At 44.3% G+C, this 24460-nt stretch overlaps 1 protein-coding gene across 1 annotated transcript; it reads left to right on the forward strand.

Annotated features, from left to right (window-relative positions):
• The first annotated feature begins 2457 nt into the window (after positions 1 to 2457).
• On the forward strand, positions 2458 to 15197 carry LOC138930639 (melanoma-associated antigen B4-like). The gene is made up of 2 exons (XM_070291145.1): positions 2458 to 2564; positions 14099 to 15197. Exons 1-2 carry the CDS (start codon positions 2458 to 2460, stop codon positions 15195 to 15197), a joined length of 1206 nt encoding a protein of 401 aa, XP_070147246.1.
• Positions 15198 to 24460: the final 9263 nt, after the last annotated feature.

A 24460-nucleotide genomic window follows, 5' to 3' on the forward strand; every position in this document is an offset into this window, starting at 1 on the left:
ATGGCTTTTTCATACTGTTCATGGCGTTCTCAAGGCAAGAATACTGAAGTGGTTTGCCATTCCCTTCTCCCGTGGACCACGTTTTGTCAGAACCCTCCATGATGACCCATCAGTCTTGGGTATCCTTACACGGCATGGCTCATAGTTTCATTGAGATAGACAAGGCTGTGCTCCATGTGATCAGTTAGATCAGTTTTCTGTGATTGCAGTTTTCATTCTGTCTGCCCTCTGATGGCTAAGAGGCTTATGGAAGCTTCCTGATGGGACAGATTGACTGAGGGGGAAACTGGGTCTTGTTCTGATAGGCAGGGCCATGCTCAGTAAATTTTTAATCCAATTCTCTGATGGGGCTGTGTTCCCTCCCTGTTGTTTGATGTGAGGCCAAACGATGGTGGAGGTAATGAAGATATGGCAACTTCAAAACACCACCACAAACCAAAGCCTCAGCCAGAGACTCCTGGGCAATCATGGGCAAGTCTGAGTCAGTCTCTTGTGATATCACTGCTCCTTTCTCCTGGGTCCTGGTATGCATAAGATTCTGTTTGTGCCCTCCAAGAGTCTGTTGCCCCAGTCCTGTGTAAGTTCTGGTGGCTCAATAGTGGAGTTAATGGTGACCTCCTCTAAGAGGGCTTACGCCATACCCAGGTCTGCTGCACCCAGAGCCCCTGACCCTGTGGCAGGCCACTGCTGATCTGTACCTCCGCAGGAGACAAACACTCAAAGGCAGATCTGGCTCAGTCTCTGTGGTGCACACAACGTTTTATTTGAGCCATCTGAGTGTCTCTGGCAGGTATTGGGTTTGATTCTAACATGATTTTGCCCCTCCTGCCAACTTGTTGGGGCTTCTCCTTTGCTCTTGGACGTGGGGAATCTTTTTTTGGTGGGATCCAACATCCTCCAGTCGATGGTTGTTCAGCAGCTAGTAATAAGTTTGGAGTTCTTGCAGGAGAAGATGAGCGTATGTCCTTCTACTCCACCATCTTTCGTCTCGTAGCTGTAAGTGTCCAGGAGTCTCCAGCGGAGGCATGGGTCAGCAGTATCACTATGAACAAAGCTAGTGCAGGTGATGGAATTCCAGTTGAGCTATTTCAAGTCCTAAAAGATGATGTCAAGGCTGTATATTGTCACTGTGCTTATTTAACTTATATCCAAACAACATCATGTGAAATGCCAGGCTGGGTGAAGCACGAGCTGGAGTCAAGACTGCTGGGAGAAATATCAGTAACCTCAGATATGAAGATGACACCAACCTTATGGCAGAAAGTGAAGAAGAACTAAAGAGCCTCTTGATGAAAGTGAAAGAGGAAAGAGAAAAAATTGGCTTAAAACTCAACATTCACAAAACTAAGATCATGGCATCTGGTCCCATCACTTCATGGCAAATAGATGGGAAAACAATAGAAACAGTGAGAGACTTTATATTTTGGGGCTCCAAAATCACTGCAGATGGTGACTGCAGCCATGAAATTAAAAGACACTTGCTCCTTGGAAGAAAAGCTACGACCAACATAGACAGCATGTGAAAAAGCAGAGACATTGCTTTGCCAGCAAAGGTCTGTCTAGTTAAAGTTCTGGATTTTCCAGTGGTCAGGTATGGATGTGAGACTTGGACTATAAAGAAAGCTGAGTGCCAATGAATTGATGCGTTTGAACTGTGGTGTTGGAGAAGACTCTTGAGAGTCCCTTGGACAACAAGGAGATCCAACCAATCCATTCTAAAGGAAATCAGTCCTGAAGAGTCATCGGAAGGACTGATGTTGAAGCTGAAACTCCAATATTTTGGCCACCTGATGTGAAGAACTGACTCATTGGAAAAGACCCTGATGCTGGGAAAGATTGAGGGCAGGAGAAGGGGATGACAGAGGATGAGATGGTTGGATGGCATCACTGACTGGATAGACATGAATTTGAGTAAGCTCTAGGAGCTGGTGATGGACAGGGAAACCTGGCATGCTGTAGTCCATGGGGTTGCAAAGTGTCGGACATGACTGAGTGACTGAACTGAACTGAACATTGCTTTTCCCATTCAGTATTATATTTCTGGCATTCGTCCAAGTTTCAGAAGCGGTCCACTGGAGAGGAAAATAGCAAACCACTTCAGTATCCTTGCCTTGAGAACCCCATGAACAGTATGAAAAGACAAAAATATATGATACCAGGAGATGAGCCCCCCAGGTCAGTAGATGTCTAATATACTATTGGGGAAGAGCCCAGAAATAGCTGCAGTAAGAATGAAGGGACTGGGCCAAAGTCAAAACGATGCTCAGTTGTGGATGTGTCTGGTGGTAAAAGTATAGTCTGGTGCTGTAAAGAACAGTCCTACATAGGAACCTTGAATGTTAGGTCTATGAATCAATGGAAATTGGTCAAAGGGGAGATGGCAAGAGTGATCATCAATATTTTAGAAATCAGACAACTAAGATGGATGTGAATGGCCAAATTTAATTGCAGCTGAAAATGGAGAAGCTCTACACAGTCTGCAAAAACAAGACCTGGAGTGCCGGGGTCCAGCCCCAGTGGATCCAGGGAATTCGAAGGGTGGACGGCGTTGGCGTGAGAAAAACGTATATATTGATTGATATAAGATTATTAAGAAACAATAGCATAGTAGGAAAATTAAGTGGAGAAAGAGGGCTGAACAACTTGGATTAAGTGGAAGGCCAATAAAATTCCAGACAAGGAATTTGCACCATCTACGTTGGGCCACCAGCGCTCACTTGGCTTGAATATTTAAGGGTGCCTCGCCTTAGGCTCCCTTTCGCGCGGGTCTTAACAGCCAGGGCAAGTAAGTAGACTTGGCGAGCCTCTGTGCCCCAGATGGGAATTCAACCTGAAGTTAAAGTAAACAGCAAAGGGAGGGAAAGGGAAAAAAGGAGAGAGGGAGACACAGGGGAAACCAGTCCAGCGACTGGCTCCGTCCTCTATTGTTCAGAAGGCCTTTTATACTTTTGATAAAACATGGAGATCAATGGGTAACACAAAGTTATGCAGCGTTAGCAGTCCAGACACTTATCAAAACCAGGCTTTTCTCTCTGCATACCTAATTGTATACACAAGGCTTAGGTAATTTACATCATCTTCCAGCCAAAAGGGCCAATTAATATTTTACAGCCTTTTTTCTGATAAGGGTTTGTCAACCAGAAGACTTATTTGTGTTGATCTTCCCAAGGTCTAGTGCCACTCTCAGAAAGCACTAAATAAAGTTACATTCTTACACAGCAAAGATACAGCAACTTATAACAAGTGGAGGGAGTACAGTGATTTACAGCAAAAGAGAAGCAATTAACTCAAAAGTCTAGTGTTGCTAACATCAAAACTACTATGTATCTTTTTCTACATCCTGCTTACATTGAGTAACATCCTTCCAGGTGCCTAAAAGATAAAGAATATGGAGGCCTGGCAGCAGTCATTAAGTCAACAGTGAAAGCCCTCTACCAATATAATTTTTAACTCTTTAGAAAAGGCTCTGTATCTTTAAGATGCTTTCAAGCTTTGTGCCTCTCACGGTTGGGGGGCTGTAAGCAATTCACAAGCTGTAAGAGGTCTGGGGAACCTGTTAGGCAAGCTAGAGAGCTATCCCTTTCAAATGCAGACGACTAAAGCCCTGAGTTGACTTTTTCCAGAGAATATTAGAAAAGTGGAAAAGCAGGCAGATTCTTATTTTGGGGGGGGAGGATGCTCAGGAAATTCCAGGGGGAAAACCTGAGGTCTGATTAGCCTTGCCATCAGAGCTCTTGCCGCATGACCTTGTCACGGGTGGAATTCCTCACGCTGGCTCCCGACACTGGACCTTACTCTGGCTCAGATCATAAGCTCCTTACTACAAAATACAGACTTAAATTGAAGAAAGTAGAGAAAATCACTAGGCCACTCAGATATGACCTAAATCAAGTTCCTTATGATTATACGGTGGAGGTGTGGAATAGTTTCAAGGGATATGATCTGGTAGAAAGACTGCCTGAAAAACTAAAGATGGAGGTTCAGAACAAGGTATAGGAGGTAGTAACCAAAACCATCCACAAGAAAAAGAAATGAAAAAAGCTAAATGGTTGTCTACAGAGGTCTTACAAATACCTGAGAACGAAGAGAAGCAAAAGGCAAAGGAAAGATATACCAATCTGAATGCAGATTTCCAAAGAACAGCAAGGAGTAATAAGAAAGCATTTTCAAGTGAACAATGCAAAGAAATAGAGGGAAAAAATAGAATGGGAAAGAGACTAGAGATCTCTTCAAGAAAATTGGAGATACCAAGGGAACATTTCATGCAAAGATGGGCACAATAAAGGACAGAAACTATAGGGACAGAACAGAAGCAAAGAATTTTAAGAAGAGGTGGCAAGGAGATACAGAAGAACTGTTCAACAAAGGTCTTTATGACCCAGATAACAGCGATGTTGTGATCACTCACGTAGAGCCAGACATCCAAGAGTGCGAAGTCAAGGGGGCCTTAGGAAGCATTCCTAGGAACAAAGCTAGTGGAGGTGATGGAATTTCAGCTGAGCTATTTCAAACCCTAAATGATGATGTTGTTAAAGTACTGCACTCAATTGGCCAGCAAATTTGGACCACTCAGCAGAGGACACAGGACTGGAAAAGGTCAGTTTTCCTTCCATCCCAAAGAAGTACAATGCAAAAGAATATTCAAACTATCATATAATTGCCTGGGAAAATTTGAGCCTCGGAAGGAGACTAGTCGACCCAGCTCAGCACAGTGTTGTCACAGGATCTACTAAGATTCAAGGAAAGGTCCAAATGCCAATCCTGCAGAAGCTCCCACGGAACACTGCCCACCCTGGCGCTGCCTCTGCTGTCTGCCTGGAACACAGAAGCTCGTGACAGGAAGTGAGTGCCTCCTACACACGCTGTGGGTGAGATGCCATCTTCAAGAGCTGCTGTGATTTTTGAGAACTGCAATGTAGGGTGCCCAGAGGGAGGACACCCAGGTCTCAGCAGATGTCAAACTGTGAGGTGCTGTGAGTTACAAGTGCCAGGACAGAAGTCTGGCACGACCAAGCCCTTTCCCTCTGAAGAGGGGGCCTGACAACTCCCGGCCACCCCCGCCACTGCTCTCCCCTGGAAGATGCAGGCCTGTATCTTAAGCCATCTGCTTCACCCAGGTGGTCTCTGAGAGGAAGGCTTCGGTCCGGGGCTGGTGGACTCCAGTTCTGCTCAGTAGAGGGAAAGCCCTGGACTCTGTGCAGTGATGGATGGAACTTTGGGGGAACTGAGGGTCTCCACACCCCAAAAAGGCAGCCACGCCTAAACCCCACCCACTGTGACTTGGCTGGGGAGCATCTGGGCAGCATCCTGACAACTCTAAAGGCTGAGGGGTTCCCTCACTGCATTCTCAGATGCGGGACACTCAGGGAGGAGGGGACCTCGGTCTGAGGGGTTGGTAGCTGGTCAGTACAGGGAGGATGTCAGGGCTCAGGAGGAGCAAGGGTGATGACCATCCTCCCTAACACATGGGCGAATCAGAATCCTCCCCTGCGGTCAGCACTTCCTCCCGGCCAAACACAGGGAAGAGAGGCTGCAGTCAGAGTGGGGAGGTTAGAGCGTGCTTACAGAAGGGCGGGTCCCGGGACCCTTAGGTGGGAGGCTGAGCGCTCCCTCCTCTCCTTCTCCAGAGTCACAGGGTCACATACACACACACACACACACACACACACACACACACACACACACACGGGTGAATCAGGACCCTCCCCTATGGTCAGCACTTCCTCCTGGCCAAACTCAGGAAAGGTGGGTGGGGTCTGAGAGGACAGGTTAGAACTTGGTTGTGATGGTACAGCCAAGAGGCAGCAGAAGGGAGGATCCCAGACCCTTTGGAGAGGGACTTATCACTCCTTCCTCCATTCCTCTGGGTGACAGGGAAGGTGCCAGTGTCTAATACAGAGTAAGAGGGGAAATAGGAAAAGAAATGGAAAAAGCAATGGCTGTCTGAAGAGGACTTACAAATAGCTGTGAAAAGATGGGAAGGGAAAAGCAAAGGAGAAAAAGAAAGATATACCCATTTGAATGCAGAATTCCAAAGAATAGCAAGGAGAGATAATAAAGTCTTCCTCGGCAATCAATGCAAAGAAATAAAGGAAAAGAATAAATGGGAAAGACTAGCGATATCTTCAAGAAAATTAGAGATACCAAGGGAATATTTCATGCAAAGATGGGCTCAATACAAGACAGAAATTGTAGGGACTTAACAGAAGCAGAAGATATTAAGAAGAGGTGGCAAGAATACACAGAAGAACTGTACAAAAAAGATCTTCATGACCCAGATAATCATGATGGTGTGATCACTTACCTAGAGCCAGATATCCTGGAGTGTGAAGTCAAGTGGGCCTTAGGAAGCAGCACTATGAACAAAGCTAGTGGAGGTGAAGGAATTCCAGTTGAGCTATTTCAAATACTGAAAGATGATGCTGTGAAAGTGCTGCACTCAATATGCCAGCAAATATGGAAAACTCAGCAGTGGCCACAGGACTGGAAAAGGTCAGTTTTCGTTCCAATTCCAAAGAAAGGCGATGCCAACGAATGCTCAAAGTACCACACAATTGCACTCATCTCACATGCTAGTAAAGTAATGCTCAAAATTCTCCAAGCCAGGCTTCAGCAATACGTGAACCGTGAACTCCCTGATGTTCAAGCTGGTTTTAGAAAAGGCAGAGGAATCAGAGATCAAATTGCCAACATCTGTTGGATCATCAAAAAAGCAAGAGAGTTCCAGAAAAACATCTATTTCTGCTTTATTGACTATGCCAAAGCCTTTGACTGTGTGGATCACAATAAACTGTGGAAAACTCTGAAAGAGATGGGAATGTCAGACCACCTGACCTGCCTCTTGAGAAACCTGTATGCAGGTCAGGTCAGGAAGCAACAGTTAGAACTGGATGTGGAACAACAGACTGATTCCAAATAGGAAAAGGAGTACGTCAGGCTGTATATTGTCACCCTGCTTATTTAGCTTATATGCAGAGTACATCATGAGAAACGCTGCACTGAAAGAAGCACAAGCCGGAATCAAGATTGCCAGGAGAAATATCTCTAACCTTAGATATGCAGATGATACCACCCTTATGGCAGAAAGTGAAGAAGAACTGCAGAGCTTCTTCATGAAAGGGAAACAGGAGAGTGAAAAAATTGGCTTAAAGCTCAACATTCAGAAAACCAAGATCATAGTATCCGGTCCCATCACTTCATGTCAGATAGATGGGGAAACAGTGGAAACAGTGGCTGACTTTATTTTTCTGGGCTCCCAAATCACTGCAGATGGTGATTGCAGGCATGAAATTAAAGGACGCTTACTCCCTGGAAGGAAAGTTATGACTAACCTAGATAGCATATTTAAAACCAGAGATATTACTTTGGCAACAAAGGTCCATCTAGTCAAGGCTATGGTTTTTCCAGTGGTCATGTATGGATGTGAGAGTTGGACTGTGAAGAAGGCTGATTACCGAAGAATTGATGCTTTTGAACCGTGGTGTTGGAGAGGACTCTTGAGAGTCCCTTGGACTGCAAGGAGATCCAACCAGTCCCTTCTAAAGGAGATCAGCCCTGGGTGTTCTTTGGAAGGAATGATGCTAAAGCTGAAACTCCAATACTTTGGCCATCTCAGGTGGAGAGTTGACTCATTGGAAAAGGCTCTGGTGCAGGGAGGGATTGGGGGCAGGAGCAGAAGGGGACAGCAGAGGATGAGATGGCTGGATGGCATCACCGACTTGATGGATCTGAGTTTCATTGAAGTCCGGGAGTTGGTGCTGGACAGAGAGGCCTGGTGTGCTGCAATTCATGGGGTTGCAAGGAGTTGGACACGACTGAGCAACTGAACTGAACTGAACTGATGGTTAACCTTAGTTTCCTGAAGTTATCTGGTCATATCTAAGTCTACCTGTGTCTGTCAAATATGACTTTCCACTCAAAGTCTCAGTAGTATAATCAATGTTTCCACTTGTGTCCCACGATAAGAACAGATTCTTACTTAACTTTTGAATAATACCTATTTTCCTAAGAAAATAAGAACACAGAGAGTTTCTAATTTCTGGAGTGATATGGTAGAGAGAGAAAAATTAATGTTTCAATTCTAATGACAAAGGTACAATTTATCAAATTGGAAAATTATCACCAATTTGTAATTCATTAAGCCCCAATTTCCTATTTCTTATATTGCTAGAGTGCAGTTTTTGTATTATTTCTGTCAATCCTCCCTGATGTTTGTGGGTCATAGGGACAATGATAATTTCAAGAAGCCTGCAAGGTTTTGCTTAAAGCTTGTATAATCTGCCCAGGGAAACGTGTGCCTGGATCACAGTTGATAAACCAAGCAGAGAACACATTTTCTCACACTTTCTTTGCCACTGTAAGGGAATCAGCCTTGCAGCAAGGGAATGCTTCAACTCATCCAGAAAATATAGGAATGACAAGAATATTTTGATGACTCATCTCTTCTGTTCAGTCTCTCGGTAGTGTCTGACTCTTTGTAACCCCATGGACTGCAGCACGCCAAGCTTCCCTGTCCATCTCCAATTCCCAGAGCTTACTCAAACTCATGTCCATTGAGTAGGTTATGCCGTTCAACCATTCCATCCTCTGCTGTTCCCTTCTCTTCCTGCCTTCAATCTTTCCCAGCATGGGGGTCTTTTCCAATGAGTCAGTTCTTCACATTAGGTCTCCAAAGTACTGGAGCTTCAGCGTCAGCATCAGTCCTTCCAATGTATATTCAGGACTGATATCCTTTAGAATTGACTGGTTAGATCTCGTTGCAGTCCAAGGGACTCTCTTGAATCTTGCCCAAGGGGAACAAGATGGCAAGAGGAGTCGGTGGAGGTGGAATACATCTCTCCCCACGGATACATCAGGAATACACCTTCAGACAGAGAGGTACATGCAGATTACCAGCTTAGAGTGGACAGGAGTACATGACCAGCAGAAAAGCATATATAGACCCAAGCAAAACTTAAGGTCAAGCCCCAAGTCTTTAGAGTGGGTCCATGGCTCCAAGATCCTAGACTACCAGAGCACTAACCTTAGGATATCAAATAGTGAGAACTGACACAAAGGAAACCACTTGGAAGACAAGACCCAGCATCACCAAACCACTGATAGCACCCTGTGCAGGACGCCTCATCTAAACCACAAAAGAAAAGAAAAATACAAACCTGATCATCAAAACAGAATTACCACCTACTCAGCCTTGCCCATCAGAGGAACAAACAAACATAGAAAAAAAAAAAACTCTGCACAAATCTCACTCTATAAGAAGCTTACACAAACCACTGGACCAACTTTAGAGGGCAGAAACAAAAAGGAAGAAAGAATTCAACCTTGAAGCCTGGGAAAAGGAGACCTGAAACACGATAACTAAAATAATAATAATAATAATGGAAAGAGCAGAGAAATACTACACAAATGAAGGAACAAACCAGGAAAACAGAAGTCCAAATAAATGAAGAGGAAACAGGCAAACTACTGGAAATGAATTCATTGCTAAAGGGAATGCAGTGACACTGATACTTTGGAAACTGTCTGGCAAATTCTTTTAAGCTAAATATAGTCTCATCACATGATCTAGCAAATGAACGTTAAGGTATTTACTCAAAAGAGCCAAAACCTTGTGGTCATCCAAAAACGTTCAACCAAATTTTAATAGCAGAATAAGTCATAGCTGCCAAAAACCAAAATCAGCAAAGATGACCTTCAGTAGATGAGTGGGGAAACAAACTATGGTAAGCTTCATGGAATGCTATTCAGTCCTGGAAGAAAACATTTCAAAGCATAAAAAGCTATAGAGACAATTCAATGTATATTGATTAGCAGAAGGAGCCAGTATAAAAAGCCTACATACTGTATGATTCCATCAATGTTGCAGTCTGGAAAATGCAAATCTTTAGAAAGAGTAAAACGTTCAGTAGTTGTCAGGGGTTCCAAGTGAGGTTTTGAGGGATGGACAGATGGAGCATGGGAGATCCATAGGGCATTCACACTCCTCTGCACGACACCGTGTTGGTTGAGTTGATAATATCATGCATCTGTCAAACACTAAAGAACTGTAAAACACAAAAGTAAAATGTATTGTAAACAGTGGACAATAGGTAATAATGACATATTGACATTAGTTGATCAACTGTAAAAAACAAACTTGTATCCATTGAACCAATACAAGATAATAATAATAGAAGATACCAAGTGGAGGAAGAGAGTGGCTATATGGGTCCTCTCTATACTATCTGCTGAATGTTCTCCAATCCTAAGTCTGTTCTTTTAAAAAAGAAATACAAAGGGGCAACAAACACATAAACACATGAAAAGAGGAGCTACATCACTCTTCATGAAATAAATGCAGATCAAAATTACAATGACGTGTCACTTCATAGAGGTCAGAATGGTCATCATCAAAATTTCTACAGGCATCAAATGCTGGGGAGAGTTTAGAGAAAACGGGGGAAGGGAAATTGATATAGCCACTATGGAGAACACTAGGGAAGTTCCTTTAAAACTAGGATTAAAACTACCATATGACCTAGCAATAGAAATACTGGGCATATACACTGAGAAAAGAAGAATTGAAAAGACACCTGTATCCAATGTTCATTGCAGCACTGCTTACAATAGACATGACATGGAAGCAAAGTAGACTTCAACTGACAGATGACTGGATAGTGAAGTTGTGGTAGCCACATACAATGGAATATTAGCCATAAAAAGGAGCAAATTTAAGTCACTTGTAGTGAGGTGGATGCACCTAGAGCCTGTTTACAGAGCGAAGAAAGTTAGAAAAGTAACGTGCATTAACGCATATACATGGAAAGTAGGAACGGTACTCACGAGCCTATCTGAAGGACGGGAATAGTGACATGGATGTGGAGAATGGACCTGTGGACACAGCAAGGGTAGGCGTGGGTAGGACGAACTGAGAGTGTGGAATTGACAAATATAGAGTCCCATGTGTCCAAAAGATAGCTGGCGGGAAACTGCTATATAATACAGGGAGCTCAGCCTGGTGCTGTGTGCCAGCCTAGAGGGGTGAGATGAGGGTGTGGGAGGAAGTCTCATCAGGCAGGAGGACTATGTATACGTAACGCTGATGCATCCTGTTGTATAGCAGAAACAACACAACATTACAAAGCAAGTACCTGTTGATTAAAACAACTTTTTAAAAGTCTACTAATTTAAAACTAGAAAAAAATATCATAAGAACACAAAGCCAGCACAGAGTTACATGTACCAATTGAGAATGAATAAACGTCAGCAATAATGAATAGTAAACTCTCATGGTAAGAATTTGATCCTCGAATTAAAATTCTTAGGAAACAGGCACAGAAAATATTGACACATATAACTAACTTCAGAAAGCTGGCATAAAAAAGATCAGCACAGCAAAATCAAGAGACTGATCTGGAAGTACCGACAATATTCAGACCATGTAATAGAAAACACACCATAAACAAAAGCAACAATATGAAAAATGTAGATGCAAAGAAACCTTAGAAAAATGTATGCAGTCTACACGAAGGCAACAAGAAGAATTTCCTGAGCCCCTTAGGAAAAAGAAGTCTCAAACAGAATAGTATGTTATGCGTATCCATGAGGACATATTTTAAGAATGTCGATTTTCCTTAAATCATTTACAGATTTAGTACCACATCCAGAGTAGCTGAGACCACAATCAAAGGTTGGGGGATGATTTCCTGTACCCAGAACAAACCATGGAAAACTTATACAAGGAATAAGGACAACTAGCAGCAAAAGCAAGAACACAAAAGAAATAATCCCTGAGGAACAATAAGTCTCCACTGAACTTGACCCTCTGAGTGCCCAGGTCGGGGAGTATTCTGAGACTAACACAGGTGTGTAGGCCACAGAAGAAATAGACAACAGGATCAGCTGGAAAAGGCTTTAAACTGGAGCAGTTGATTCTTCCCCTGGGTCATGGGATCATGAGCCTCTACTGCTTCACTGAAGGAACCTGAGGCAGCATCTCAGAGCCCCATGCCAGGATCATGGGGCACCAAAGTTTGGGATGGACATGGCAGTATGGCCCAGAGGTCATGCAATAACCAGCACAAGCTTTGTTAGTGGATGACAACTGGCCCTTGTAAATGGTCAGCTTAAGAGACTGTCACACATGGACTAAAAGAGCAAAGCTTGTATCACAGTAATTGTACAAAAGGACAGGAAATCATCTCAAAATGTTCGAGCAATGCCCCTGCACTCGACTAAGAGCTGACAGTGAGAACCGTCAGGCTAAGGAGCCCCTTCACTTTCTCTGCTGGGATTGTGTGGGGCATGGTTGGGGACAGGGGTGGTTTTATACCAGAAAGTTAGGATTTCCAGGCTCCATCTGCAGTCAATATAAAGATCCTGAGTGAGATGTCAGGGGTTCCACATCACAGAAGCCATTCTCCCATCCTTCCCTCTCACCTTACCTGCGGCAGCCATTTCCAGGAAGCCTTAGGCAGAAGCAATCAGATGAGATGCTGGTGCACTTTTCATCAGGAGTCTGGGGATTGACATCTTCCAGGTGAGGCCTTGCCCTCAGGTCAGCAGATGGCACGTAACACAGCATTACGGTCAGGGGAAGACGGGATAGTGGACAGAGAGCCTCACTCAGCACACATGTGCCCCAGAGTGCCCTCACTGTCTGTCTCAGCAGCTCCAGGAAGGCTGTCAGGCTTGGGCTCCCAAATTCTTCCTGCTTGGTTTACTGAGAGAAGTGAGAGGCAAGGAGTGAGGCCAGTTGACTGAGATCAGCAAGGACATCCCAGGACCCACTATGAGTCAAAGAAGGGACCACATCCCCCCTCTTGCCGGAAACTCCCCCGGAATCCCGCCCACCCAGGCCCTGCCCCTGCTGTCCTCCTGGAGCCCAGAAGCATGATAGGAAGTGATGGCCCCCTATCCACGCTGGGGTGCGATGTCATCTTTGAGAGGGCTGCTGTCTTTGAGAGCTGCTGTAGCTGTGCCCAGAGGGAGGAGTCCGAGGTCTCATCAGGGGTCCAAGTCGAAGGTGACATGAATTACAAGTGCACTGGATAGTTACAAAGATATGCCCTGGCACTCCTAACACTTTTTCCATCTGAAAAGAGGGGACTTCACAGCCCACTGGCAATCCCACACCTGCTCTATGCCTAGAGGCTCGGGCCTGACTCTTAGGTGCAATGTCCATCGGCTACACACACGGGTTCTCGGGACATAACCTAGGTTCAGGGGTGGTGGATCTGGGTGCAGGGTTGGTGGACCCTGGCTCTGTTCGGTGGGAGGGAAGTCCGGGATTCTGTGGAGTGAAAGAGGGACCCGCGTGGGGACTGAGTGTCTCCACATACCAGATTGGCCGCCACGCCTAACCCCTCACCCAGCCTGACTTGGCCAGAGAGCAACTGGTCAGCATCTGGGCAGTTCTAAATTCGGAGGGGCTCCCTGACTGCGATCACCAACACGGGATAATCGGGGAAGTGGGGACCTCGTTCTGAAGGTCTGGCAGCCGGTCAGCAGAGGGAGGATGTCAGGGCTCTGGAGGAGTCAGGGTAATGAACATCCTCCGCATCACACAACCGACTCAGGACCCTCCCCTGTGACCAGAACTTCCTCCCAGCCAAACACAGGGCCAGGGGCGGTGGTTGTCAGGGGAGGCTGCAGCTTGGTTGTGAAGGGGCAGTATCGAGACAGCACAAGGGCAGGTCCCTGCTCCCTTCACTGGGGGCTTGAACATTCCCTCATGTCCTTGTCTGGGGTGACAGGAAAGGTTGCAGCATCAACTTCAAAGCAAGAGAGTGAACAAGGTGGGTGACTTTGGGGGCCGGGGTGATATGATGGAGTCTTGCCCAGTTTTCATCATGACTCTGAAACATGACCTGAAAGGAGCTGCCTAGCCTGCCAGCTCCCAAAGTTCTTCTAACGCCCAGGCAGGGATGTTTGGCTGCGCCCCAGCATTCACTCTCACTTCTTACTCAGCAGTCTCAAGGGAGGGGCTCACCAGGAGAACACCAGATTTGTGGGTCCTAGAGCACTGGCCTCAAGGACCCCTCAGAGGTGGCTTGAGTTCAAGCCATGGAGGACTCTCCTCATTGCAGTTGCTCACAACATCTGCTTGTCCTTCCTCTAGGGGCCCTCGTTGCCTGCCACTCTGCCCACACGCGCTTGTGATCCATAACCTGTGTCACCATGCCTCAGAGGCACAAGAACAAGTAACATGCCCGTGTGAAATTCCACCAGGTCCAGGGGACACTAAGTATCCCCAGGAGGCCCAGACCTGTGCTTCTGCAGCCCCCAAAGAGGAGTGCCCCTCCTCCCCCTCGTCTGTCTCTCAGGCTTCTCCCCCGAGCTCCCCTGCTACTGGAGATCACCAGGAGCTTCAGGGAGCCATGGCCCCTAGCTCTCCCAATGCAGAGCCTTCCTGTGCAGGATCTGATGAAGGAGCCCAGGACCCAGAGGAGGAAAGTGCAGGTGCCTCCCAGGAATCCTCTGCCACTCAGAGCCTTCTCATAGATCCTCTGGCCAGGAAGGCCAGCATGCTGGTGGAGTTCCTGCTAGACAAATACACCAAGAAGGAGCCGATCTCGCAGCATGCCCTGCTGAAGGTCGTTGGCAGGAAGTATAGGCAGTACTTCCCTGAGATCCTGAGCAGAGCCTCTGAGCGCATGGAGCTGGTGTTTGGCCTGGAGCTGATGGAAGTCGACCGTAGCAGGAACATCTACGCTCTCATCAACAAGCTCAACCTCGGGGATGATGAAGGTCTGAGTGATGAGAATTGTCTGCCCAAGTCTGGTTTCCTCACTGTGCTCCTAGGGAATATCTTCATGAAGGGTAAACTCACCACTGGGGAGGAGGTCTGGGAATTCCTCAGTATGTTGGGGATCTATGCTGGGAGAAGGCACTGGATCTTTGGGGAGCCCAGAAGGCTCATCACCAAAGATCTGGTGCAGAAGAAGTACCTGAAGTACCGACAGGTGCCCAATGGTGATCCTCTGCACTACGAGTTCCTGTGGGGCCCGAGAGCTTGTGTTGTGACCAATAAGATGAAGGTGTTGGAGGTACTGGGCAAGATCCACGATACGGTCCCGACTTCCTTCCCAGACCTCTATGACGAGGCTCTGAGAGATCAGTCGGAGAGAGCAGGGCTGAGAGGCGCGGCCAGGGCTCCAACAATGACTGAGGCCTGTGCCCCTTCCAGGGCCAAGTCCTACAGCTCCTCCCACATCTAGGGAGGGAGGCCCGGACACTTTCTACCCTTTTGTGTTGGAACAGAGCTGTCAAGCTCCTAAATAGTAGAGAGTAGCAGTTTGGAGGGAACAAAAGTTGTTGTTCTTTACAGTTTTATGTAGTAAGGGTGTTTAGGTACAACTCATTTTAACAAAATATATATCTTTGTCCTTTATCCATAGGAAAAATATCTACTGAAAGTTGATTTAAATTAGATTAAGGAGTTGAGGAAGGAGTTTAGTATTTTCAAATGTTAATTACTTTTCATAAGGTTTATTGTGCTTCAGAATACAAATGTATTAATCACATTGTTTGCTGTTTTAAAGTTTTGAAAGCCACACGTTGGGTATATGTAAAACACATTGAATCATAACTTCCATTAAATGAAAGACCAGTGTTTCTTAATCAGTATGACGCTGCTTTATATGTATTACATGCATTTCAGCATTCATGCAGGATAGGATTTAGCACACTCCATTTATAGATGGATAACTTGCAATTTTCTCAAGTTCACGAGACTGATAAAGTGACCTTCATAAGACAAGTTCCCTGATGTGCAGTAGTCCAGAGTCCTTCCCTTTCTTTGCAAGAGCAAGAACTGAGGAAATCTCTTTTCACCAGTGACATATTTGGTACCGTGACTACGATTGCTGCCAAGGTGAACTCCAGTGGTCTTGCCCAAACTGTCAGCTGGAGACCCCTGACTTTCGCTCTCTCTCTCCCATGAACACTTGCTTCCTGTCACTCTCTGCTTTTTTCTATTCGATGACCCACAGGGCAAGATCTGGGTCAGCTCACTGTGTCATGGCTCCCCTCAATTAAGAGCTGCAAGGAGAATGCCCAGGCTGTGCATACTCAGAGAAAACATGGGTGGCAGTTGACACTGTCCTTGGGCCTGGGAGACCCAAAATTTCCAATGGTGAAGGCGCCATTGGAGTTATAAGTTGGCTTAAAACTCGACATTCAGAAAACCAAGATCATGGCATCCTGTCCCATCACTTCATGGCAAATAGATGGGGAAACAGTGGAAACAGTGTCAGACTTTATTTTTGGGGGCTCCAAAATCACTGCAGATGGTGAGTGCAGCCATGAAATTAAAACACGCTTACTCCTTGGAAGAAAAGATATGAGCAACCTAGACAGCATATTAAAAAGCAGAGATGTTACTTTGCCAACAAAGGTCCATCTAGTCAAGGCTATGCCTTTTCCACTAGTCATGTGTGGATGTGAGAGTTGGACTGTAATGAAAGCTGAGCACTGAAGAATTGATGCTTTTGAACTGTGGTGCTGCAGAAGACTCTTGAGAGTCCTTGGACTGCAAGGAGGTCCTACCAGTCCATCCTAAAGTAAATCAGTCCTTAATATTCATTGGAAGGACTGATGTTGAAGCCGAAACTCCAATACTTTATGCTATACCTAATGCAAAGAACTGACTCTTTTGAAAAGACCCTGAGACTGGCAAAGATTGAGCACATGAGGAGAAGGGGATGACAGAGGATGAGATGGTTGGATGGCATCTAGCAAGGTCAGAGAATACCAAGCAGGATAAACAGAAAAAAAAATCTAAACTTTGACATATCACACTCAAACTTCCAAAAACCAAAAGGAAACATAATTCTTGAGGAACACTAGAAAAAAAAAAAAAAAAAGAACTTGCTATGGAAGAACAAGAGTAACAATTACTTAAAATTTCTCTTTGTGAACCATGCTATCAAGAAAAGACCAGAATTAAAGTTTCAATTCATTGTAAGAAAAAAAAAAACCCACTAGTACCAACCTAGAATTTAGTAGCAAGTGGGGAAAATACTTCAAAAATAATGAAAAACAAAGACTTTATATAACAAACAAAAACTGATGGAAATCTAGCAGAACTACTCTGCAAGAAATGGTAAAAGAAATTTTTATGGGAAAAGGAAAATTATATAGGTCAGGAACTCTGGTCTATGTAAAGAAAGGAACAGAGTTACAGAAAAAATAAATGAAGTTAAAATAAACCTTTGTATGACCTTCAATTGATCAAAAAAAATAACTATTTATTGAAAATAATAGTAAACCAACAATGCATCTAGTGATTATACCTTATGGATAAAAGAAAAATGGCAGAAATGGTTGAAAGGCCAGGAGAGGAGGAACTGGGAAACAAGATACTTGCACCAACCATGAAGCAGGATGGTGTTATTTAAAAGAGAATTTCAATGAGTTGCAAATGTATCATGCAAACTCTACAAAAAGCAGTAAAAAAAAAATTAAACATATAACTGATCTCCCAAGAGGAGAGAAAAGGAAATAATGTTAAATCTTCATTTAAAAGTAGACAAGGCAGAAAAACAGCAGAATATTAACACAGCAATAACAACAACAAAGAATAAAATCAATGAATTAAAAAAAAGGAGATTCAACCAATCCATTTTGAAGGAGATCAGCCCTGTGATTTCCTTGGAAGGAATGATGCTAAAGCTGAAACTCCAGTACTTTGGCCACCTCGTGCGAAGAGTTGACTCATCGGAAAAGACTTTGATGCTGGGAGGGATTGGGGGCAGGAGGAGAAGGGGACGTCAGAGGATGAGATGGGTGGATGGCATCACTGACTCGATGGATGTGTCTGAATGAACTCTGGGAGTTGGTGATGGATAGGGAGGCCTGGCGTGCTGCGATTCATGGGGTCACAAAGAGTCGGACACGACTGAGTGACTGAACTGAACTGAAACAAACTCTGCATAATCACTTTTAATGTGAATGGTATAAATATACAAATTAAAAGGTAGAGATTTATGAAAAGAAATTGAAACAACAAAGTATACCTAGCCCTTACTGTCCATCTTTATTTTGGGCTTCCCTGGAGGCTCAGATCGTACAGAATCCACACGCATTGCAAGAGACCAAGGTTGGATACCTGGGTTGGGAAGATTCCCTGGAGTAGAGCATGGCAGCCCACTCCAGTACTCTTGCCTGTAGAATCCCCATGGACTGAGGAGTCTGGCAGGCTATGGTCCATGGGCTTGCAAAGAGTGGGACATGACTGAGTGACTAAGAACTTAGGATCTATAAGAAACCCACTCTAAAGTCAAAGACATGAATAGATAAAAAGTAAAGGGACAGAGAAAACTATATGATGCTAATATGAGTGGTAAAAAAAAATGTACTCACTGAAACTCCTTCTGGTAAAGCAGTATTCAGAACAAGAAAATCAGGAATAAAAATGGGCAGTACTAACAACCATTAACGAGATCTAAATGACAGTTATAGAATATTGAGTGACAGCAGGGAAACACATTATTTTCAAGTTCATATGGAACATACATCAAGACAGATCACAGTCTAAGCCACAAAATGTACATCATCAAATTTAAAATAATACAAATAATACAGAGAATGCTCTCAGAATGAGACGAAAATAAACTAGAAATTGATAACCAAAAGACAGCAGGAAAGTTAAAGATTATTTGCAGACTAAACAATAAACATCTAAATAACACATGGGCCAAAGAGAAACTCTAATGAGAAATTTTAAAATATTTTAGAAAACAAAAACAGAAGTTGAGTGATACAGCAAAATCAGTAAAGAGATATATACAGCATTGAGTGCCTATAACAAAGAAAACCTACAATTAATAACTTAAGCTTCTATATTAGTAAACTTGTAAAAGAAAAGAAAAAGCAGAGGAAGAATAAATCAAAGCGGAAACCAATGACACTAAGAAAGGAAGGTAATGCAGAAAAAGAACATAACCCAAGGAAGTTTCTTTAAAGATACAAAATAAAAAGAAGATAAAATCCTCCCCAGGCTAAACAAGAAAAAAAAGAGAAAACACAAATTAAATTACTAATAGTAGAAATGAAAGAAGAGCCATTACTACTGACTCCATGGACATTAAAAGGATAATCAGTGAATATTATAAACAACTCTGTGCCTACAAAAATGAAAGGTTCAGTTGAGAAACTGCTTGAAGGGATAACTTAGCACCACTTTCACAAAGAAAAATACATACTCTGAATAGGTCGTATCTATTAAAGAAATTTAATCTATAGCTAATAAGCTTCCAATAACGGCAGTAACAGACCCAGAGGTTTCCACTGATGAATTCTATCAAAAATTTAAGGAAGAAATGATAACAATTCTCTACAATCTCTCCCAGAAAATAGAAGCAAAGGGAACACCTCCTAATTCCTTTCTGTGAGGTGAGTATTATACTCGAACATCAAAATCAGAGGAAGAAATTAAAAGAAAAAAATTGCACACAAATAACTCTCATGAACATAGAAGCAAAATCCCCAAGAAAATAAAAGAAACCTCACAATCCATAGAAGGAATTACATACTATATCTAAGTAAGATGCATTTCAGAGGTGTAGCATTTGAAAATCAGTAATTATAAATCATAATAACAATAGTCTAAGGAAGATAATCACAAGATCAGATCAACAGATGAAAGGAAAACATCATCTGATAAAATCCAACACCCATTCATCATAAAAATTCTCAGCAAACTAGGTACAGACAGGCATTTCCTCAGCTTCATATACAACATTTGAAAAGAAATACAGGTAAAACATCATACTTCAGAGTGAGAAGACAGATGCTGTCACACTAAGGTGAGGAACAAGGCGAGGATATCCCTTCTCACCATGCCTATTCAACACTGTACTGAAAGGCCTAGCCAATGCAATGAGATAAGAGAAGGAAGCAAAAGATACAGATATTTGGAAGAGAAAAATGGAATTATAATCATCAGTAAGAAAAGTCCTGGCATTAATAAGCCAGGAGTATAGGTTAACAAGGTTAATATAGGATCAATATATAATTGTTATATAATTAATATATTAATAAGGCTAATATATGATAATCAATTCTTTTCCAATAAAGAGATGGAACTTACAATTAAAAACACCATTTATATTAGCACCAAAATATATTAGAAATATTTCTTTAATAATATGTGTAAAATTTACATGAGATAAACTCGTAAACTGCACTGAAAAAAATTAAAGAAGATCTAAATAAATAGACACACCATGTTCATAGATAGGGAGATGCTGTATTGTTGAGATGTCACTTATTTCCAACTTAGCCTAGATACTTAATGCAATTCTGTTCAAAATTCCAGCAAGTTAGCTTGTCGATGGCAGCCAACAATTTAAATTTAATGTCAAAAATGAAATGATCCATAATACCCACTGAAGTCAATATTAAAGATCTAAGTCAGACAATTGATATTACTGGATTTCAAAACTTACTTTAAAGCTACAATACTCAAGACTGTATGCTATTAACAGAATACTAGACACATCAATGGCACAGAACAGAAAATCTAGAAACAGACACTCCAAACACTCAACCGACCTTTAACAAAGGCGCAAAGGCAATTTAATGGAAAAGGACAGTCTTTAAACTTACAGTTCTGGGATAACTAGACATTCATATCTAAGAAAAATGAATCCACATACTAACTCTAAACCTTTCAAAATAATTAAGTCAAAGGGAATCACAGACCTAAATGAAAAACTCACAAGTAAAAAAAAAAAAATTGCAGGGACATCCCTGGCAGTCCAGTGTTTAAGACTCAACACTTCCACTGCTGGGGGAAGAGGTTTGATCGCTGGACAGGGACTAGGATTTCACATGCCATATGGAATAGGCAAAAAAATCCAGAAGATAACATGGGGGCAAAACTTGAGTTTGGTAATGAGATTTTAGGAACAACTCCAAAAGCACAGTCCATGAAAGAAAATAATAAGTGGAACCTTGTTAATATTAAAAACTTCTATCTGCAAAAGATACTATTAAGAGAATGAGAAAGAAAAGCCACAAAAAGGTAGTTACAAATCTATTTGCAGGGCAAGAATGGAGACACAGACCTAGAGAACGGGCGTGTGGACACATCGGGGGAAGCAGACAGTGAGACGAAATGAGAGAGTGGCATGGACAAATGTGCATTACCATGTGGACAACAGGCATGGGGGGGAAGTTGCTGGGTGACACAGGATCAGCTCTGTGAAGACCTCGACGGGTGAGGTCGAGGGTGGGAGGGAGGTTCATGAGGGAGGGGATATATGTATACTGATCGCTGCTTCATACAAGAGAACCTGACACACCATTTAATTATCTTCTAATTTAAATAATTGTTTAAAAATCTATGAATTAAAAAACTAGAAAAAATATCTAGGGAAGTACACATAGCCACTAGAGTTATATACAACAATGCCAAATGAATAAAAGTCAGAAGTAATGAAAAGCAAAAGATCATAGTAACAATTTGATTTTCAAATTAAAAATCTTAGAAAACAGGACAGGAAATATTCAAACATATAAGAGACTTTAAAAATCTGGAATAAAAAAAAGATCACGACAGCAAAATCATCCAGTTGGTCTAGAAGAATGAACACTTACTTACACCAAGTAACAGAAAATACACCATAAACAAAAGCAACCATAGAAAAAATTTACCCACAAAGAAGCTTTAGAAAAATGTATACAGTCTTCATGGAAGCAACAAGAAGTATTTCCTGAGACTTAGGAACAAAAAGGCTCAAACCGAATAGTATGTTATGTATATTCATGACGTACAGATATTGTAAGACTGTCAATTTTCTGTAACTCCAGTACAGTTAGTACCACATTCAGAGTAGAATGTGTTCAGATCACAATGAAACACGGTCTGCTGCTTTTTATACCTAGAAGTAACCACGGAAATCTTATGGAAGGAATGAAGAAAACTATTAAAAAAGTGAAAACATAAAAATTAAATAAACCCTGATGGACAGTAAGTCACCACTGAACTTGACCCTATGGGTAAAAATAAATAATCCCTGATGGACAGTAAGTCTCCACTGAATTGACCCTATGTGTGCCCAGGTCAGGGAGTACTTAAGAGATTGGCACAAATGGGCAGCCTGCAAGGGAAGTAGAAAACAGGATCAGCTGGAAGAGGCTTTAAACTTGAGCCCTGGGATCATGAATCTCCACTGCTTCACTGAAGGAATCTGAGGCAGCACCTCCGAGGGCCCATGCCAGGACCATGGGGCACCAAAGCTTGGCTTGGATGTGGCAGTACAGCCCAGATCATGAAATAACCAGCACAAAGTTTGTTGTCTGTGCGCTTAATCACTGAGTTGTGTCCAACTCTTTGCGACCACATGGACTGTAGCCCACCAGGCTCCTCTATCCAAGGGGAAACTCCAGGCAAGAATACTAGAGTGGGGTGCCATGCCATCCTCCAGGGGGTCTTCCCAACCCCCGGATTGAACTCAGGTCTCCCATGCCACAGGCAGATTCTTTAGTGTCTGAGCCAACAGGGTATGCTAGGGGATGAGAACTGGTCCTTTTGAATGATCACCGTAATAGACTATCACCCAGGGACTAAAAGAGAAAAGTTAGTATCACAGGAATTGTAAAAGCGACAGAACTTCATCTCAGAACTTTTGAGCAATGACCCTGCAGTCGACTGAGAGCCCGCAGTGAGAACTGTCAGGCTAAGGAGCCCCTTCACTTACTCTTCTGGAATTGTATGAGCACGGTTGGGGACAGCGGTGGACTTATACCAGAAAGGGAAGGATTTCCAGGCCCTGTCAGCAGTCAATATGAATGAAGTTTCTGAGTGAGATGTGAGGGGTTCCACACCTCAGAAGACAGTCTCCCATCCTTGCCTCTCAGCTCATCTTACCTGTAGCAGCCATTTCCAGGAAGCCTCAGGTAGAAATGGTGAGATGAGACGTATGTGCACTTCATACCAGGAGACTCGGGGGTTCACATCTTCAGTATGAGGCCTTGTCCTCGGATCAGCAGATGGGACATAGCCCAGCATCTACAGGGGTTAAGGGAAGGCATGGAGAACGACAGAGCATCGCTTACTCCAGAAGAGGGAGCCCAGAGAGCCCTCGCTGTTGGTCTCATGGGCTCCAGGACGGCTGTTAGGCTTGGGCTCCCCAATTCTTCCTGCTGTGGGTGCTGACACAAGTGAGCGGCATGGAGTGAGCCAGCTGACAGTTCAGGACAGGGACGTCCCAGGACCCCTTAAGAGTCAAAGCAAAGTCCACGTGCCAATCCCGGGAGAAGCTCCCCCGGAACCCCGCCTGTCCAGGTCCCGCCCCTGCTGCCCTCCTGGAGCCCAGATGCGCAGGACAGGAAGTGACGTCCTCCTAAGCACGCTGGGGGAGCGACGCCATCCTTGACAGTACTGCTATCTCTGAGAGCTGCCATCGACGGTGGCCAGAGGGAGCAGTCCCAAGTGTCATCGGGTGTCAAGATTGGACGTGACGTGAGTTACGAGTGCAGGGACACGTCTCTGCTCCCCGAATCCCTTTTCTATCTGAAAAGAGGGGGCCGCACAGCCTCCGGCCACCCTAGCCCTGCACTCAGACCAGAGGATCCAGCCTAGCTCTTAGGCCTCAAAACCATCCACTAACCCCTAGGGGGGAGTCTCAGGAAAGAATGCCTCAGTCAGGCTCTGCTGGACCTCAGCTCCGCTCATTAGAGGGAGAGCAACGAGCCCTGTGGAGTGAAGGAGGGACCCTCGGGGGACTGAGGGTCTCCATGCAGCAGAACGGCAGCCATGTGTAACCCCCACTCACCGCGATTTGGCTGCGGATCATCCGGGCAGCTGTAAAGGCTGAGGGGCTCCCTCACTGTGACCTCGGACATGGAACACTCAAAGAAGAGGGGACTTGGGTCTGAGTTGCTGACAGCTGGTCAGTAGAGAAAGGATGTGAGGGTTCGGGGAGAGTCAGGATGAGGACCAGCCTCCGTGACAAATCGTCAGCTCAGTACCCTCCCCTGTGCTCAGTGCTTCCTCCCGACCAAACATCGGAAAGTGGGGCGGTGGTCTAAGAGGGGAGCTTGGAGCCTGGTTGTGAAGGGGCAACCAGGAGACAGCAGAAGGGAAGGTCCTGGGACCCTCCATGGGAGGCTGAGTACGCCCTCCTATCCTTGTCTGGGGTGACAGGGAAGGTGGCAGTGTCAATTTCAGACAGGAGATGGAACGGGCTGGGTGCAGGAGAGGGGGCGTTGGATATGGGGGTGTCTCGCACCAATTTTCATTCTGACTCTGAATGTCAGCTGAGAGGACCTGCCTCCCCTGACAGGCCCCACTGCCCCGCCCCTTCTAACGCCCAGTCAGGACTGTCTGCTGTGCCCCAGGGTTCACTCTCCCTTGCTATTCACCAGTCTCAGGGGACAGGCTGGCCAGGAGAACAGGAGCCCTGTGGGTCCTAGAGTACTGGCCTCGAGGGCCCCTCAGAGGTGGCTTCCATTCAAGCCAGGGAAGACTCTC

Source organism: Ovis canadensis, chromosome X (genome assembly GCF_042477335.2).
Source record: "Ovis canadensis isolate MfBH-ARS-UI-01 breed Bighorn chromosome X, ARS-UI_OviCan_v2, whole genome shotgun sequence".
Taxonomy (NCBI): domain Eukaryota; kingdom Metazoa; phylum Chordata; class Mammalia; order Artiodactyla; family Bovidae; genus Ovis; species Ovis canadensis.